Below are 18,071 nucleotides of genomic sequence, written 5' to 3' on the forward strand. Positions count from 1 at the left end.
AAGTCAGACTGTCGTTGATGGGAATGAATATTTCAAAACAACAAAATTCAAATAGGTTCATGTTATACAATAAGCACTTACGAAACTTTATACGAATCTATTTGGGAAATAAATACGTTTAGCTTATAAGTTCGTTTTCTTTAACTTATCAGTTAAGCCTTTCTGAGAGAAACAGAGAGATTGACAAAGCTAGCCTGATTTACAATACACCATCAATTCCACGATTCTTCTATATTTGTCTGTTTTACAACACACCATCAATCCCATGATTCTCCTATATTTGTCTATTTTACAATACACCATCAATCCCATGATCGTCCTATATTTGTCTGTTTTAGAACACACCGATAATCCCATGATTGTTCTATATTTGTCTTATTTACAATACACCAACAGTCCCATGATTCTCCTATATTTGAATGTTTTACAGTAATCCCATGATCATTCTTCGCCTACTTATTTTGATTATCAGCGTCAATGTTAAACAATCGCAACAACAAACACTTTATAGATTGAATTTCTGTCGTTCTATAAAAGTCAAGTTTATTTATGATCATTCTCTTACATCAGCTTTTCTTTCACTTTAAACAGCTAATCTGGGACGCTGTCAAGATAATTTTCAGTGAAATATGCAAGTTACAAATATGTACGAAGTAACACAATAAGATGGAAACTTAATACTAACATCTTACCCTAAATATATTATAATAATCACAAATACACAATATAATAGTTGAAACATTACGGTGTCATCAAGTCGCTTTAGTCACTTTATACCGCTATTATGGTAAACTATAATAATAATAAAAATTAAATTAAGATTAAAATAATTATCCAATACCTGTACAATACATTTGTTTATTATTATTATATCCAATAATAAGTAAATTTGTTTTCCATAAGCTGTCATCAAAACATTAGTGCGCCAATAAACACTGTATGTAAGTATGTGTGTTTGGCCGGAGATATCATTGACGTTACCTATCATATTCGTTTTAATGGACAGTGTAAGACTAACATCTTTACGATATTATTTTGTTTTACAGTTCTCTAGAGCGTTGCACAGAGACTGAAAACTCACTGCAATAATTTCAACAGTATTAGTAAAATCAACGCTTGTCCAGAAGCAACCAATTCTTTCAAGCTGGATACACTGTTGCAATAGTCCGTATCGCACGTGCAAATTTTTCTCTTCCAAGCGATTTTATTCGAAACTTCACAGCTCATTTCGACGTCTACGTCTCTTGGGACACAGTTTCTTCTCCAATGTTCGAGGATTCCTTAGAAAATAAAAAATAAGGTATTTAACATTACTAAGAAATTTCAATATACCGATTTAACTCGATGTTTGGTTTTGGTTTTGTTTGGTTTGAATTTCGCGCAAAGTTACACGAGGGCTATCTGCGCTAGCCATTCCTAATTTATCAGTGTAAGATAAGAGGGAAGGACAGCTACTCATCAACGTTCACAGCCAACTATTGGGCCATTCTTTTACCAACGAATACTGGGATTGACCGTCACATAATAACGCCCCCACGGCTGAAAGGGCGAACATGTTTGGTGAGAAGGGGGTTCACACTCGTGACCCTCGAGTGCCTTAACCACCTGGCTTTGTCGGGCCTTAACTCGATGTAGCTGAGAACAAAACAAGAAATACAAGACAGATTGATGGATAATTATCGGCCCGGCATGGCCAGGTCAGTTAAGATGTTTGACTCGTAATCTGAGGATCGCGGGTTCGAATCCCGTTTGCACCGAACATGCTCGCTTTTTCAGCTGTGGGGGCGTTATAATGTGACGGTCAATCCCAATATACGTTGGTAAAAGAATGGTCCAATAGTTGGCGGTGGGTGGTGATGACTAGCTGCCTTCCCTCTAGTATTATGCTGCAAAATTAGGGACGGCTAGCGCAGATTGTCTTCGAGTACTTTTGCGCGAAATTCAAACATTTTCTGAAAACTGTAGAAATAAACAAAAATATTCAGGTAAAGGTGTTGAGTTTAAAAAGCTACAAAAAGGACGATCTAAGCTCTCTCCACCGGAGATTATTAGAATTGTCACTCCGTAAGCTTATCCAACAGATGATTAATTAAGCCCTGTTAAAGCTGAGAAAGCCTCTGAAGATATAAGTACTTTCAACCTAGTCGATATCTCATGCGTATAAATATAAAACGATCAAGTCCAAGATCCTTAGCGGTTGGGTTTAGCGATTCCTAACTTTGAAATACATAATGGAGTAACTACATCCTGTTAGTAAAGTCCACTACCACAAACCTTTTTTCCTTTTCCTAGAACTGAAGGATTGAATTGACTATCTCTCTTACAGTAGGCTCAAACTTAAAATGCTCAGAGCATTCAGTGACATCGTTTCAGAATCTTTTAAATTACCAAAATTATTAATTGGAATCATTCCAGAACCTTCTAAAATGCTGAGATTATTAATTGGTATCGCTTCAGAACCTTACAAAAGTTAAGAGCGTTTAGTGATGCTGCTTTTGAGAACCTCGGACTTTGTTCACAGCTCGAAACATGAATAAGACTGATCCAGATTCGGAGAACAGGCTGAAGCAGTTGGGTTTTAAAAACCAGACTTGCTAAAGTGGACACTTGCCTAAAATATGGTCTCACAAAGAGAAAAGAGCTAAAATCTTGAGAAACTTTGGAATGAAAACAGGATTAAAACCTGAGTAGGAATGGGGTAAAAAAATATTGACATAAGAAAAGGAACTAAAGCAAGAATACACAGCAGACCGCTTGTTGAGAGCAAATGTTAGGTGAAGAAAGAGACGCTTAGCCGAAGGGTGGTATAAAATAAAAGGGAACAGGAAAATACAAACAAGTTACGCATCGTAAAAGACAATCACACAGAGAGGCTGTTGAAAAATATGAAGAGTAAACAGGGTACTTGAAAAGACAGGTTCTTACACAAAACAAACACAAGAGGAAGCCAACAATGCTGGCTAGTTTAACTCTACTTTGATTTCATAAATAATGCTTGCATATTAATACATTTAGTGCAGAGTTTATTAGATGATAAGTTACTAGGATCAGTTACATTAAACCATCTAAGAATAGTTGGAAACTAAAGCTGTAAAACATACACAATCTGGAACAAATATTCAAATCTTATTAACAGATTTTTAAGGATATTTGTATACATTTTATCCGATAAAAAAAACAGCAATAGAAGGAGTAATAAGAAAAATGACAAGATAAATTCACGTATTACGTTTATGAGACTATAATAGATCAATATTATGTAATAAAGACACTTGGTTAATTCCAAACATTTTAGTTGAGTACTGCAACGAGCATGTATAATGGAAAATACTAAAAATGTGTATAAAAAAGAGAAATAATATGATGTATAAAGACATTTAGTGAGTGTGTGAGTGCAGCGTGGCTCAAAGGATTCCCTGTTTTGAAATCATAGTAAATGGTCGCGAGTTCGAGGACGGTTCGCTTCAAGCTGTTATATCTTTGAAAAACCATTTACTTCGCTTACTTTAGTCTACCCAGCTCTTGACTAAGAGGTTAATCTGATAGGTATTAGCTGTTGACTAAAGGGTTAACCTGGTAGGTACCAGCTGTTGACTAAGGAGTTAGCCTGATAAGTATCAGCTGTTGATTAAGGAGTTACCTGATAGGTACCTGCTGTTGACTAAAGGATTAACCTGCAATGGAATGACACCTTGTTCTCCATTTTTATCAAATAATCAGACACTAAGCAATAGATTCAATGTTCCATCTTGGCATGAGAGGTTTTGCGTTATAATTTTTATGATATTCCTCTAAAGATGAATATTCCAGGGTGTTTTCAAACTTTTGTTTTGATGGGCTTTCATTTGCAAAGATTCCCCCCTACACACAATAGGCCCCCGACGATCCCGAAAGGGACCCCGAAATTGAGAAGCATTATATCATAGAATTGATCTAGCTGCACATCGAATTTCGGTTAAAACTAGTGACCAGAAAAATATTTTAAAGTTGAATCTACATCCGCTTGTGATGAGCAAATACAGGCGAAATGAGCAAAAACTGTGAAGAAAGTTGGAGGACTAGTCCACACAAGCAGTTACTGTAAATTTCACCTTTGTTTGTTTGTTTTATAGTGAAGCCACGTTAGAATATCCTGTTGTGGTCTTGGCGGATAACCTAACCTCAGATTTTAGCATTGTAAGTCCGCAGACTTACCGCTGTCTCACCGAGGGACACCTTTGTTTGCTCGTCAAGAACAGTCAGGTTAAATAATCCATAAAAGAATATATTCATTAATATATAAAATTATGTTATTGCCTTAGTTGTTGTTTTAATTTATTACAGAGCCATACGAGGGTTGTTTCCGCTAGCTATCTCTAATTTAGCAGTGTGAGACTAGAGGGAAGGCAGCTAGTCATCACCACCAACCGCCAACTCTTGCACTACTCTTTCACTAACGAATAATTGGATTGACTGTCATATTTATAAGGCCTCACTGCTGAAAGAGTAAGCATATTTGTTGGAACAGGTATATTAAACCGTGACCTTCAGATTGTGAGTCAAGCGCCCCAATCACTTGGCCAAATTATGTTATTATGATCATGTGTGTTCTGGTCCGGCATGGCCAGGTGGTCAGTGTAGCTTTGCGCAAAATTCAAAATAAACCGAACCACATGTATACAGTTAAAGTTAGTAATTTGTTTGTCTTATTCTCGTTTAAATTAAACTAGTAATTTTCTCGGACAATGATAGTTGTTGGGAGTGGCTCACTACGTTGTTTTTTAAGTTATTGTTTCCAATAAGACTTTTCCATATACTTATAATTACGTTTTTAATTTATTTTAATGTTATTAACCACACAGTGCATACAATTCTTAGGGATGATGGCATTAGATGTGATGTACGTAGAATTATTTTAGTTATATTCTGGATTAACTAGTGACCAATGGACATGCTCCGATTCTCTTACAAACTCTAAAAAGTTCCTCACCATTCGAATCCCACTGAACGAATATTTCACACCCATGGTCACACTCGTGCGTGTACACCTTCTGAGGGTGAAAGTTGTCATCTGTGCAACGATCTGTCACGTTGTTTCTGTCATTAGGGCTCCAACTGCACAGATAACACTGGGTGGCAAAACCTGAAAGTAAAATAAGAGGTTAATAAAACAAACATTGTTAGTGTTAACTAATCCAATATGACTGCATAAAAAAGATCCACAATTTGGTGAATCACCCTTTACTTTAAAGTAGAACGAAGAAAGGGTTTACCTTGAGTTAAAAATGAAAGTAACACCATTAGCAGCAACATCCACGTCTCCATTCGGGTTTCCCGGTCTCTAGGATAAAGGAATAAAACAAAAGCCACAAGTAAAGTAAATGTATATGTATTAAGTTTAATATTTAAAGGTCAAAAAATTTGTTATCCCTACAGAATGTTTTCAAGAAAAGTCAAAATAAAACAACAAAACTTTCATCACACTGTTCCTTTAAAACTTTATACGTCACATGCACAGTAAACTTTTATTTTGTGGCACAAAATAGCCCCTAGAATAAAGTGTCTCCTTTCTGGAAAACAGAAATAACCACACACTTCTGCAGAATAATAGCCGTATATCTTGGATCGGTTTGTTTTGAACTTTGCGCAAAGCTCCACGAGGACTATGTGTGTTAGCTGTCCTTAATTTAGCAGTGACAGAGTGAAGAGAAAGTAGTTAGGCAACACCACCTACCGCCAAATCATGGGCTGCTGTTTTTACCTGTGGATAGTGAGAATGACCGTCACATTACAATGACCCCATGCTAAAATGGTGAGCATATTCGTTAATGAGGATTCGAATTCGCGACCCTCATCTGCTGTGTCCAAGAGACAGGTTTGAGGCAGAATTAAAAATTCTTAAGACCAAAGCTTCTTAAGAAGTCTGTATTTTCAGTTTATTATTACTCTCATCAGCTCGTTAGGGATAGAAAACTAATATTTCTCAAATATTCATCTAGAATATATTTCTCAAATATTCTTGTATTCATCTAGAAGTGTTTTTACACATGCACTAAAATACGAATCCATGCATCACTACAAATTGTTCCCCGCGTTTTAAGGTGGGGGTGAGTTATAAGAGTGAAAGATAATCCACTAGTGTGGATGGTAGGGTGTTACTGACTTCAACCTTCCTTTTGTTTAGTAGTTTGAAATTACGGACGCCATAGATTGCCTTCGTAGCTTTGTCTTGAATACAAATATAAAATTTTCTGACGTCATTTTTTAAAATGGCATCTGAGCATAAAACATAAATATCAAGTATGTATCTCGAAAAGCTCTTCTTAGAAAAGATTATACAAGGACTCGGACTGACCTAGTGATTAGCCTACTATGACTGTGAACCAGAGAGTTCATGGTTAGCGTCCTTTTTCCTCACAAACTAATCTACACTTTGGTGTCACAATTGTGCTATGAGAATAAAGATTAAATCCCACTCTTTGGTCAGACAAGAGTAGCCAAAGAAATTACGATATGTACTTTAAACAAGAAGTCTTCTCACTTGTTTCTCATTTCAACATTACGTACAGTCATGTACACAGAATCCTTATAATGTTTTTGAGCAAGCAGAGAAACAAATTATATTAGATAACATACGTACCTATTTCAAGTTGAACAATTTCCTAGGCCCGGCATGGCCAAGCGTGTTAAGGCGTGCGACTCGTAATCTGAGGGTCCCGGATTCGCATCCCCGTCGCGCCAAACATGCTCGCCCTTTCAGCCGTGGGGGCGTTATAATGTTACGGTCAATCCCACTATTTGTTCGTAAAAGAGTAGCCCAAGAGTTGGCGGTTGGTATTGATGACTAGCTGCCTTCCTTCTAGTTTTACACTGCTAAATTAGGGACGGCTAGCACAGATAGCCCTCGAGTAGTTTTGAGCGAAATTCAAAACAAACAACTTCCTAAAAGAAGGACCAAATGGCATTTCGCAATTTCAAAGCTATATTTAAGCTTCAGCCAAGTCATGTTTATTGATGATGTCTTGTCGGTCTTACTTTATTTTAGAAAACAAGCTGAATATCTTAAGGGACTTACAGAAGCTATTTGTATAAACGTTATATGGAGCTCTTTTTAAGAAACAGAATATTGTCCGTTATGGTTTTATACTAATATGTATCCAAACACATATCTGTGTGAAGCCTTACCAAGTGATGTATTTTTCATAAAGCAAAACGTCTGAACAGAAGTATATTACATAATCAAATAGAGTTCCTTAACAAGATAACTAAAAAATTAATTGTCTGTCAATACGAAAAAAGAAAGGACTAGGTTAATAAGGACTGCAAAAAATAAAACGTTTGAGCTAAGTTTGTTTTCCTTTAATATAAGTAAGGACATTTTAGGTTTTCCACCAATAAATGAGTTTTAAGAATATTTTTAATCGATCTCTGAAGATTTTATTTATTCTGGTAACAAAACAGACTAAACTATAGTTTATAATATCTTTAAATTTCTAGTATAAATTTTCTAATATATTGATAGTTTTCCTTCTTCGACAGAAGAAACAGATTTAAACTTGATAAACGAATTACAATACAATAAAATGTGACGTATCAACGTAAGATAAGTTATCTATATCCACTCTTGCGTTAACACTTAACTTTTGGGGGTATTTAAATGTTTTCCGCCTTAAATGTGGTCTCTTGTGAGACAATGGTAAGTTTAGGCACTTCCAACACTAACATCCAAGGTTAGAATCCCCGCGGCGAATGGAACTCGGATGGGCTACTGTGTGATTTTGAGCTAAAAACAAATCACACTCACTTCGAGTTTAAACTGTAAAATTAAAATAAATTATCTTAAAAAAACATTTTTGTAATACGGTTATTATTAAAAAAAAAAGAGTTTAACTGATTTTTGTTTCCTTTTGTTATTTTCACACAAACCTCAGATTTTAAGCCACAAAGGAGTAATTAAGAAGAAAGTGAAAAAAATAACGCCTGCAGTTAACTTTTTTTTTTTAATAGTTTTTGAGCCTTATGGTTTTCCAATATTTCCTGCTGGCTATCGGCATTTAGAACATAATTATGAAGCTTTTCACCAAGGAATCGACAAAAATATAATTTGTAACAAATGACAAATATATTCCCAACCAGTTTCTTGCAGTCCTTGTACATTCTATGACGTCATTAGCCATGCCAAATTTAAATAGCGTTTGGATGTCAGTCATTCTTGAGATTCAATTAAATGAATTTTCCCCATGGTCTCTTTTCTGTGAATATTCGCATAATTATCTTTCAGCTCTGTCTGGTAAAACTAATTCCTTTAGATGTAAAAATCGATCAGAAATCTTTACTTGTGTGCTTGATATGGTTTTCACTCTTTTCTCATTAAACAACAAATTCTTTTATCTATTGTTTGCTCGTGCAAGGCTTTAGAATATCTACATGAATCTTAAAGTTAGTCTAAACGCATTAAGATATCCAGTTTACTGTTCACTCAACATGAATCTCAAGGTAAGTTTAAACGCATCAAGATCTCCAGTTTATCTGGAATGTTTTTCTTATGTGAAAGTGTAGGATTTTGGCATTTAATAAATCCAACCTATGAGGCTAAACACAAATGCGTAAGTAAAATTAGTAATTAAATTTAATTGTTAATAAAAGAGATATTGATCAATAGTATTTTAAATCTTTAAAATTTAATATCAGTTAGTGACTCAACACTAGTTAAAGATGAGCTAATTAAGAGCAGTTTGCATAGATAAAATTTAGTTTCTTTTGAATTTCGTACAAAGCTACAGGACGGCTATCTGCGCTAGTCGTTCCTAATTTAGCAGTGTGAGACTAGAGGGAAGGCAACTAATCATCACCACCCGCCGCCAACTCTTTGGCTACTCTTTTACCAATGAATAGTGGGATTTACCGTCATATTATAACGCCCCCACGGCTGAAAGAGCGAGCATGTTTTATGTACCGGGGATTCGAACCCGCAACCCACGGATTACGATGCTCTGCCGGGCCGTAATTAAAGCAAGACATAAATTCATGAATTTTATTATATCTACAAGAGAGTTACTTACAGTTATGTTCAGTGTGTGGTGAAAAAAAAAAGGTCGCTGTCATTTATATGACTTAAGACTCTGAAAGTTCATATGAAACTGTTAACCAACAATATGAATTACATTTAAACTTTTGAGTCAGAAATTAAAATTACATATAAAGAAACAAATAAAAATATTTCAAAATGTTTATTTGTTTCACTATTGGATATTTATAAATAGTGGCATGGCCAAGCGCGTAAGGCGTGCGACTCGTAATCCGAGGGTCGCGGGTTCGCGCCCGCATCGTGCCAAGCATGCTCGCTCTCCCAGCCGTGGGGGCGTTATAATGTGACGGTCAATCCCACTATTCGTTAGTAAAAGAGTAGCCCAAGAGTTGGCGGTGGGTGGTGATGACTAGCTGCCTTCCCTCTAGTCTTACACTGCTAAATTAGGGACGGCTCGGTGCAGTGAGCTAACAACTTGCTAACTTAAATACTTGTTGAAGAATCCGCAAGCGATTGCGGCCCTATGTTCCTAGATGGAATATAATGGTGATAACTAACTAACTAACTAAATAGTGGCATAGCTTAATTCCCTGGCTAAAGTTTTAGTTACGTCATTTCCGTTCTGTTGTACCAATGATGTTGTGTCACTGGCGAAGTTCGATAGATCGGGAAGAGAAATAAAAAAAATGGTTACACATAGAAACGCGACTCTCTTTATATCGAGCAGGATGCCGACAAAAGATTGTTGTCTTCAAGTGAAAATAAGGATACGGTTCTCCAATAGATAGCAAACGTCCATTTTCGAATGTTTAAAAACTTTCAATTATTCAAAACGTTTAAAAGTTAAAACTATCATCTCATGATGATAGATAAATAGAGAAGAGTCATGCAAAATAGAACAGTCGGGAATTCTACACGTCTTATGACGACGATATTTTAAACTGTAGATAATTATTTATATAGGATTAACCAAAATTATCTTTCCTGTTTCAAAATTTAATAATTTAAATAACTAAACAAATACAACCGACCAGTTTTCATCATCTTCCACCAGTACGACAGAACTATACTCGTCTATTTCCTAACGAGGCAGGATTCGACACATTGAATATATGTTATTGTAATTAATTGCTTAGAGACGAGCGTTGTTAAACGTTTTACCAATTATCCTGCGGTGAACATTAAACCGTTTAAACTCATAGGCGGCGCTGTTTAAAAATATTAAGCCATGTGCTAATATTCAACTCACTTTCTGCATGCTTAAGTTACTTTTGGTGATACTCTCTTCGTGTGTTAACTGAAAGGCTTTTGAAAACCTCAGTTCAGTGTTTATCACCCTGTCTATTTTAAGTTCTTATACATTTTGCTCTATGACAAAAGTCCATCAAACATCTAACTATCTTTCGTAAAGTAGTTTTTGGTAATTTATAGGTCTTTTCCTTTATATAATACAGTAGTTTTAGTAAAGATTATATCTTGAGTTATCAAATAACTAAATATTTATACAATTGTTTTGATTTGGGTGTTTTATACTTTCGCGCAAAGCTACTCGAGAGATATCTGCGATAGCCGTCCCTAATTTTGAAATGATAAACTTGAGGAAACGCACTTACTAAACCCAAAAACTGAGAGTGGTTGGAATTGTTCTTTACCAAGGAATAAATGGATTTACTGTCACATTCTGACGCCAAAACGACCTGAAAGAGCAAGAATGTTCAGGAACGGATAATATACTCGTATGCACATTTCTATAAAGAAATGCACGTGCCATTTATTTACAGTAAAACTTCAACAATGTTATAACAAACTTCACAGTAAAACTACAACGATGTTATAGCAAACTTCACAGCAAAACAGTAAAATAATTCGCGGAAATTTTTTCGAAACAAATAATTATTTGTCTTAAGAGTTTGTAAGACAAAAATATAATATAACAAGAGAGGTCGCTTTACTGTGTTAAGAGTACAGAAACCATTCATCAAAAAGAATGTAATTTTTTCACTGTCACTTTATCTTTACTAACCAATCCTATAAAATGTCCTTTAAAGAAACCCGTAAGATCACTGTTTCCTTCCTTTATCTCAGAACAGAAGAAAAGTCTAATCTTGACTTTCAGAAGAAAAAAAGGTAAAAACTAAACAATAAAACTGTCTATAAATTCATTTCGTTCACCTTTAATTTCCTCTGAAAGAAAAATAAACAACAAGCTATATTTTACTAGTTATAAGCATTTATTTTAACGGTAGATAGTGTGTGTGTGTGTGTGTGTGTGTGTGTGTGTGTGTGTGTGTGTGTTTTATTGCAAAGCCACAGTGCCCTATCTGCTGAGTCGACCGAGAGGAATCGAGCCTCTGATTTTAATGTTGTAAATCCAAAGACCAGCGGGGGACTTAAGGGCAGAAAACGAGCGTTAATACAAACTAAAAGCGCTTCTACTTTTTGTTATTTACTCTAATACTATATCACTGTGGGAGGAGTGCATAATGTATAGTTATAGTTACAGTCAATTATTTGTTCGTATTTTACTGTGGTCCTTTTATAAGGTTTAATTCTACTGAGCCAACTACTTTTAAATACTCTGTATGTAATCCAGAGAAAAGCTTGAAAATATATTTGTTTTTCCGTGTATCTTTATCGTAACATTATCTGCTACAATAATGATTTTACGCAAAAAAGACAAAAAACAGACAGTAATCTGGAACAGTTTTTAGGAGGGGAGGATTGGATCTTAGATTTCATATTTCAAATAAAGATGGGTATCATAAATCATTTGTTCTGCTCAACTATCTTTCACGATAAGTCGTCCTCTGCCATTGGACAATATACGCTTTGTTTACTTACTGATATTGGTTGCTAAGGAGAAATTTATTTTCATTCATCATATTGTCCCGTATATGGTACGATTCCCGAACGAGTTCATGGTGTCAAAAAAAAAAACAAGTAGGTTCAAGAAGTCGTAATATAAAAATGATAAAACAAAGTATCCATAACGTAACCAAAGCGCTTTCGACAGGGAGATCAGAAAAAGAGAGGACCGCCTTTCAAAAACGCTTGGCTTGTAGGTTTCTTTTTAAAACAGCTGACGAAATGACCCGATTTGCCAAATTTACAATTACATGTGTGAACAAATACAAGATGGCGTATAACAATATTTGGTGACTTAAAAAAAATATTAATAAGCTGAATGTAATCTCTATGCAATACTGATGTCACAAAATCATTGTTTAATTTTTGTTTAAAGCTTTATTAAAATCAATTCAAAAGAAAAGAGAATCCTCAATAGCCGCAGCACTTGACGTTCTCTTAGTTGGAATTAGAATAAATTAATCCGTGAGTCCTTTTTTTTCCCTTCTTTTTGTTAGCTAATTTTTGTGCGCCAGCGATACCAAGCGTGGGGCACGTGCATAACCGATTCAATTTTATTACTCATTAGGATCTCAAATTGAAATTATTTTTAAGTACGATAATTAATAATGCTGTCTTATTTATTATTTAAAATAGTTCTTGGTGATGGACATCTGGAGAGTTAAACGTAGATCACAGAAGACATTTCCAATTTGGACTTTATGATCATACTTTTCCCTCCAGTTTGCGTAAATTAATGTACGAAACCCTGGGCGTGGTCAAATATATCAGTCAAAAATGTTTGACCTCTTGAGTGTAAAACTGTAATTAGATCTAAAATCGGTCAAGAGATGATAGAGCTATAAGCTAAACGTTTCTACTTGAAAATGAACGAAAAAAACTCATTTTATCAGCCACTGTGCCGCGGCTACAAAATGTAGAAGTAAAATACAGAAGTAAATTAAATAAAAGCCTGAAGTTTATTACAAGTTTTCTTTCTTTATACTAATCACTCCAAGTTGCTTAAAAACGGTATCATTTTATACTAATTTATGTACAAATATTTAAAAAAAGCATTCCCAGAATGAAATACATGGGGTTGTTCACATTTTGGAACCAAACTTCAGCATAATTTCAAAGAAATTTAGGATAGTATGTCCAGCTTATTTTATCGTTTAAACCACTTGAACTTTTGCAGTAATCTAGTTTATTTGCTTAGGAGCAAACTCACATAGGACTGTCTTCTGTGTTCACCTCGGATAATCGAACCATAGATTTCAGTGTTGTGCGTCTGTAAACCTATTGCAGTCCCATTGGGAACTCAATAATCAAATTCTCTTAGTTTTTAAATTAACGCAGAACTAAGTTATGACTACATACGATGACGATACTTATTCTAAGATATTGATGCGTTATAAACATTGACAAATTCAAAAGTAATAATAATAAAACAGCTAGAAAATTCGTTATTTTGATCGATGACTAAAACGTTAGATATCAGTTTTCCCGTAAAGTGTAAGAATGTGACTTCACCTCTGTTTGAGACTGTAACCTCCTAGAGTTGTTGAGCTGCGTTTTATCTCCTAGTTAAATCCCCAAAACATTTCCTGTTGTCTAATTACGTTTTCAATCACCAGAATGACCTTGCTGTCAATGTCTGCTTAACTTAAAACACGCTAAGCCTTATCAGTCACTTTTACCGTTTAACTTTACATCTGTACGTTTCCACTCATGTAAAAAAAAAAAAAAACTCATTATTTTACTTTACGGGATGTCTCCCGATGGGACATCGGAAAGTTTACGGATTTACCATCACAAAATGAGGGGTTAGATTCTTCGCGGTAGACACAGCAGATAGCTCACTGTGGTTCTGTTTTTTAAATAATAATCAAACCAACTTCATGGATTATGTTTAAAAAGATGAATACTTCAATTTCAAATCTTATTAATAGAAACTTAAAGATGGGTAATACGGAATATCATTATTAGATGCTGAAGTCAATTTTGTTACGTGTTCTGTAACCCTAGTTACTATATTGTAAGGTGGAGTAACGCACACAATCTCTTGCGCATGCTTGAAAAGTAAAACACCTCACATTAACGTCACAGTACGTGAGAGCATCCTCACATTTGATTTTTTTCGTTATTTGATTCCTAATTACCTGACTTCTGTTTCTGATGTCTGTAAAACTGTTCAGAAAGAAGTACGACTATTTTCAATAGAGACATGGACACCCGCAGAAAGGGGGGCACTTGCGCCCTTGGAAAAAAATGTCAAACCTATTTATTTATTCATTTAGCATAAATATACATGATTTTTCTATTCAATTCACAATTTCACACTGCTTTACCGCCTGTGGAAAACTTTGTTACAGGCGGTGAAAAATTTCTATGGATACCCATGAACACAGAATAATATGTTATTGTATTCATGTTGCAAACATCTTACGCGGAATATTTCGGCCTATTTTTAGCTGTCACTTATTCATCTAATGCTTTGTTTGTTGGTTTTAAAATTTCGCATAAAGTTACTTGAGGGCTACATGCACTAGCCGTTCCTAACTTTTAAGTGATATACAAGGAGAAAAAACACCTGATCAACCCAACTTACTGCCAACTCTTGGGCTACGAGTAATGGAATTGAACGTCACATTGTAACACCTCCACTTTGCACTAAGACCAAAACTAATAATGTTACTCGTCATTTATCATTCAAAATGGCTCTTGGTGATTTGTCATTTAGAGAATTGTACGTATAAGATAGAAGTTATTTTCAATTTATACTTTATGTTTTTTTACACCCAATGGGGGGGATGGTTTTTGCAACCACTTATGTGGACTGTACAATTTGCAAATTGGTAATCTCTGATTATGTGAACCTGAAAGCTGTAAACATGCAGTCACAGAGTAATCAAATGTGCCACATGAATTTATTTCTGCACACGGCACAGTATAAAAGATGATCATTATACTTGACAAGGTTACTAATAACTTTCATTGCATGAATTATGTTTTCAAATATTAATAAAATTAGTAATTACCCTTGATAAGTTTATATTTTTATTGAGTCTCGTCATCAAGTGTAGTCGAGGATATTGTTTCACCAGTTGTATTGGAAACACTGTACAAACCAAGAAATGTCTCATAGAAGTCAAGGTTCTCATCCACGTATCATACACATATTGCTTCCTGTTCGGCACCTGTAACATCTTGAGTGCCATCAACTATTAATGCAAAGATTTCACTTTGCTGCACTTCGTGTGCTATATTCCTCTGTATTTGATGGCTGAACATTTCCATTATTTCATTCTGAGCCTGGGGTGATGTGAATGTAGTTTTCTTTGACAAGTAGGCTGTCAACTCAGGATTTTCCTCTTCCAGGAGTTTCATTAACTGCAGGAAGTTTCCCTCCGTATCAGTATGTCCACGTAATGCTAAATCTTGACGCAGTAAGAAACGTAAACTTCTGAATATTTTGACTAGACTTCTTTTGCATTCTTCCTGCTACTTCTTTTTTCCATCATGTAGCTGGACAATCACTGGAGTTACATCAAGTGAACCTTCTGGAGATATAGCGAATCTGTGCTGAGAGGAGGATTGGTGTTGTTTGAGTTTCTGTTTTGCCTTTTTCCAATTGCAAAAACCGGTGGATATGAAGGTATACTCATCTGGCCTCTCCAATTTCCCTGTAAAAGGCCTCTATTTTCCGCCTTGGCACAATAAAAGCATATGAATTTTTAAGTCTGATTATCGAAGTGCAACCATGGGAACTCATCAAACCACTTGCCCTGGAAGTTGAGATTTTGCTTTCTGTCGTGGTATTAGTTGTGCGTCTGGATGATGTGGCTTTCCACACTGTATCTGTGGAGTGTCAGATTTTTCATTTCTGCACAAACTTGTTTCAGAACTATCTGGTGGTTCATGATGTGCAATAGTTGCACAAGCATTTTCAGACTCGTCCTCTGATGAACATGGTATTTCCTCTGTATGGCAAGTTTCTATTCCTTTGTTTGAGGTTGTTGCATTATCTGCATCTGCATTGTCACTTGTAGTACTAATAACTGGCTTGCAGAACTGTCTAATATCGGAAAGTTTCAGACGCTTGCTTGTCATAATTGGAATCTGTTTCCCAGATGACTCAACAGGCTAAAATACAGTCTTTATTGAAAAACTCTAACGTACAACGAACGAAGAAAGAACAGAATGGAAGTAGGACTGAACTGTACAATGTATTTAAGTCGAACGCGCGAACCTCACAGTGACTACCGAGCCGACTGACCGCCTGTTCATCGCTGGGACAATAGTGTGTGCTAGTTACAACACAAGTAATTGCAAGTTTCTCGAAAAATACTTAAACAATCACAAATATATTATATTCCTGTTAAAGCTCATCAAAAGGCAAACACGTTGTGATATAATGTCTATAAGTACGTATATTAAATAAAAACAACTAAACAAAAACTAGCAATACAATTCGAGTAGAGGCTTCAGGTTGTTGAAATCACTCCTTTGTGTTCTAATTATACAAGAAAATACAATATTTCTACTATTTATGATAAGAGAATATATTGTTCTTTTACCATAAAGCACCAGCACTTTATTAGAGGGCGTTGATAATCTGAAATTTCATGGATTAATGAGGGTCACAAACACAGGTCTAATGAGCTCTGTTGTAAAATCAAGGCTCACACTAAAGGGAGCGGAGGGGGGTGATATAAGGCACGTCTGGATCCGAGCGGCCCGAACATGTCGTTAACTGTACACTAAACATACACTATGGTCAATGGCTTTGGCAGCTAAGGAGAGTAAGGCGTTCGACAATAAAACCGGCTAGACAGGCATAAAAACAAATAGCGTAGGAAAACCGCACAATATACACATAAAATTAATGAAGCTACAAGCTACAAATGGCATGCCAGATCTAGATCACAGGAGTTTACGCTTGGGAGTAATATTTTCGAATTTCATGCTCTGTTCAATCTGTTGTGATGAAAATTTTACTTAATCTTACACTACGCACAAAACGTAGGTAGATTCTGTGATAGTGCTTGCAAGCCCTGCATGTATACTTAGGCCTACTGACTGATACTTACGAACTATCGCTTAGATCGAAAAGCTTAGAAGCACACCTATATTAAAGATGTACATTTCGGCTACTGGAAAAGCGTACATCTAAGCCTAATTATGTAATTCGATTGGTAAAAACACGAGAATCACAAGAACAAAACACACAATTTGTAGGCCTGTGATGCAATGAAACAATTCAACAGACCAAACTGTAGGGGGAGATGATTGTATGCACCATACCCCCCACCTAAAATGAAAGGGGTATGTATCCTACTCATCCCCCCAGGATCTAAGCCCTTGCTTTATGTACATCCCTCTTCCTCTATTTTAATGTAATTACTCACGTCATTACGTAAAAGCGATTCTTTTAAAACTAGTTTATTTTCAGTTTGACATCATGTTCATTCTTCTTCGTCTATTTTGTTGTAATGCTTCGCATTATTATGCAAGAGAGATTGTTTTAAAACTTTCAGTGTGTCAAAATATATAATATTTGATCTGTTAACTTACTGTCTTGAAGTATTAATAGCTTCGGAAGATTTATAATTATTATAGAAAAATGTTTAACAAGACACAGTTCACTGATAAGTTTGCTGTAGGTCGAATTAAGATTAAAATTTGGTCACAGATAGTTGTTTTTGAAGATTGTTTAGGTTGGGAATATATATACACGTATTATTAATACTTTGGAAAGTTGTTTATGTGTCTAATTTTGTGTTACTTCCTACAAGTTTCTAATATTTACATCAGGCGATATCTATCAGTTGTCATATCAGTTGATCCATAACTACTAGTGAAAAAAAGCAAAACTTTCTTGTTTGTTGTAAAGCACAAAGCTTCGCAGTGGGCTTTCTGTGCTGAGCCCACGGCATATATCGAAAACCGATTTTTAACGTTATAAATACAGATATCGATGAGCCAACAGGAGGCAAAGTCTAAACGTGATTGGAATTTATCCTGTTTCGAAGGTTGAAATGTCAGGTATGTAGTTTTACGCCGTCTTCCGATGGATCAGTGCAATGCAAAAATATGTTGTGAATCTTGCAATGGACACAGAAGATAGCGAAATGCAGCTTTTAACCAAAAAAACGCGCACCCAATTTTAAGGCTACATTTCCATATCCTCCATTACAGATGAAAATTTTACTAATCT

General features: G+C 35.4%; 1 protein-coding gene across 2 annotated transcripts in view; it reads right to left on the reverse strand.

Annotated features, from left to right (window-relative positions):
• Nucleotides 1-517: 517 nt before the first annotated feature.
• Nucleotides 518-18,071, reverse strand: part of LOC143225312 (uncharacterized) — a 23,466-nt gene continuing 5,912 nt past the window's right edge. For both annotated transcript variants that reach the window (XM_076454460.1, XM_076454459.1), the window contains exons 2-4: nucleotides 5,253-5,320; nucleotides 4,970-5,122; nucleotides 518-1,280 (exon numbers count right to left, since the gene is read on the reverse strand). In XM_076454460.1, coding sequence (XP_076310575.1) covers nucleotides 1,078-1,280; nucleotides 4,970-5,122; nucleotides 5,253-5,304 — 408 coding nt within the window. In that variant the 5' untranslated portion in view covers nucleotides 5,305-5,320 and the 3' untranslated portion in view covers nucleotides 518-1,077. The remainder of the gene's footprint in view (nucleotides 1,281-4,969; nucleotides 5,123-5,252; nucleotides 5,321-18,071) is intronic.

Source organism: Tachypleus tridentatus, chromosome 9, assembly GCF_004210375.1.
Source record: "Tachypleus tridentatus isolate NWPU-2018 chromosome 9, ASM421037v1, whole genome shotgun sequence".
Lineage (NCBI taxonomy): Eukaryota > Metazoa > Arthropoda > Merostomata > Xiphosura > Limulidae > Tachypleus > Tachypleus tridentatus.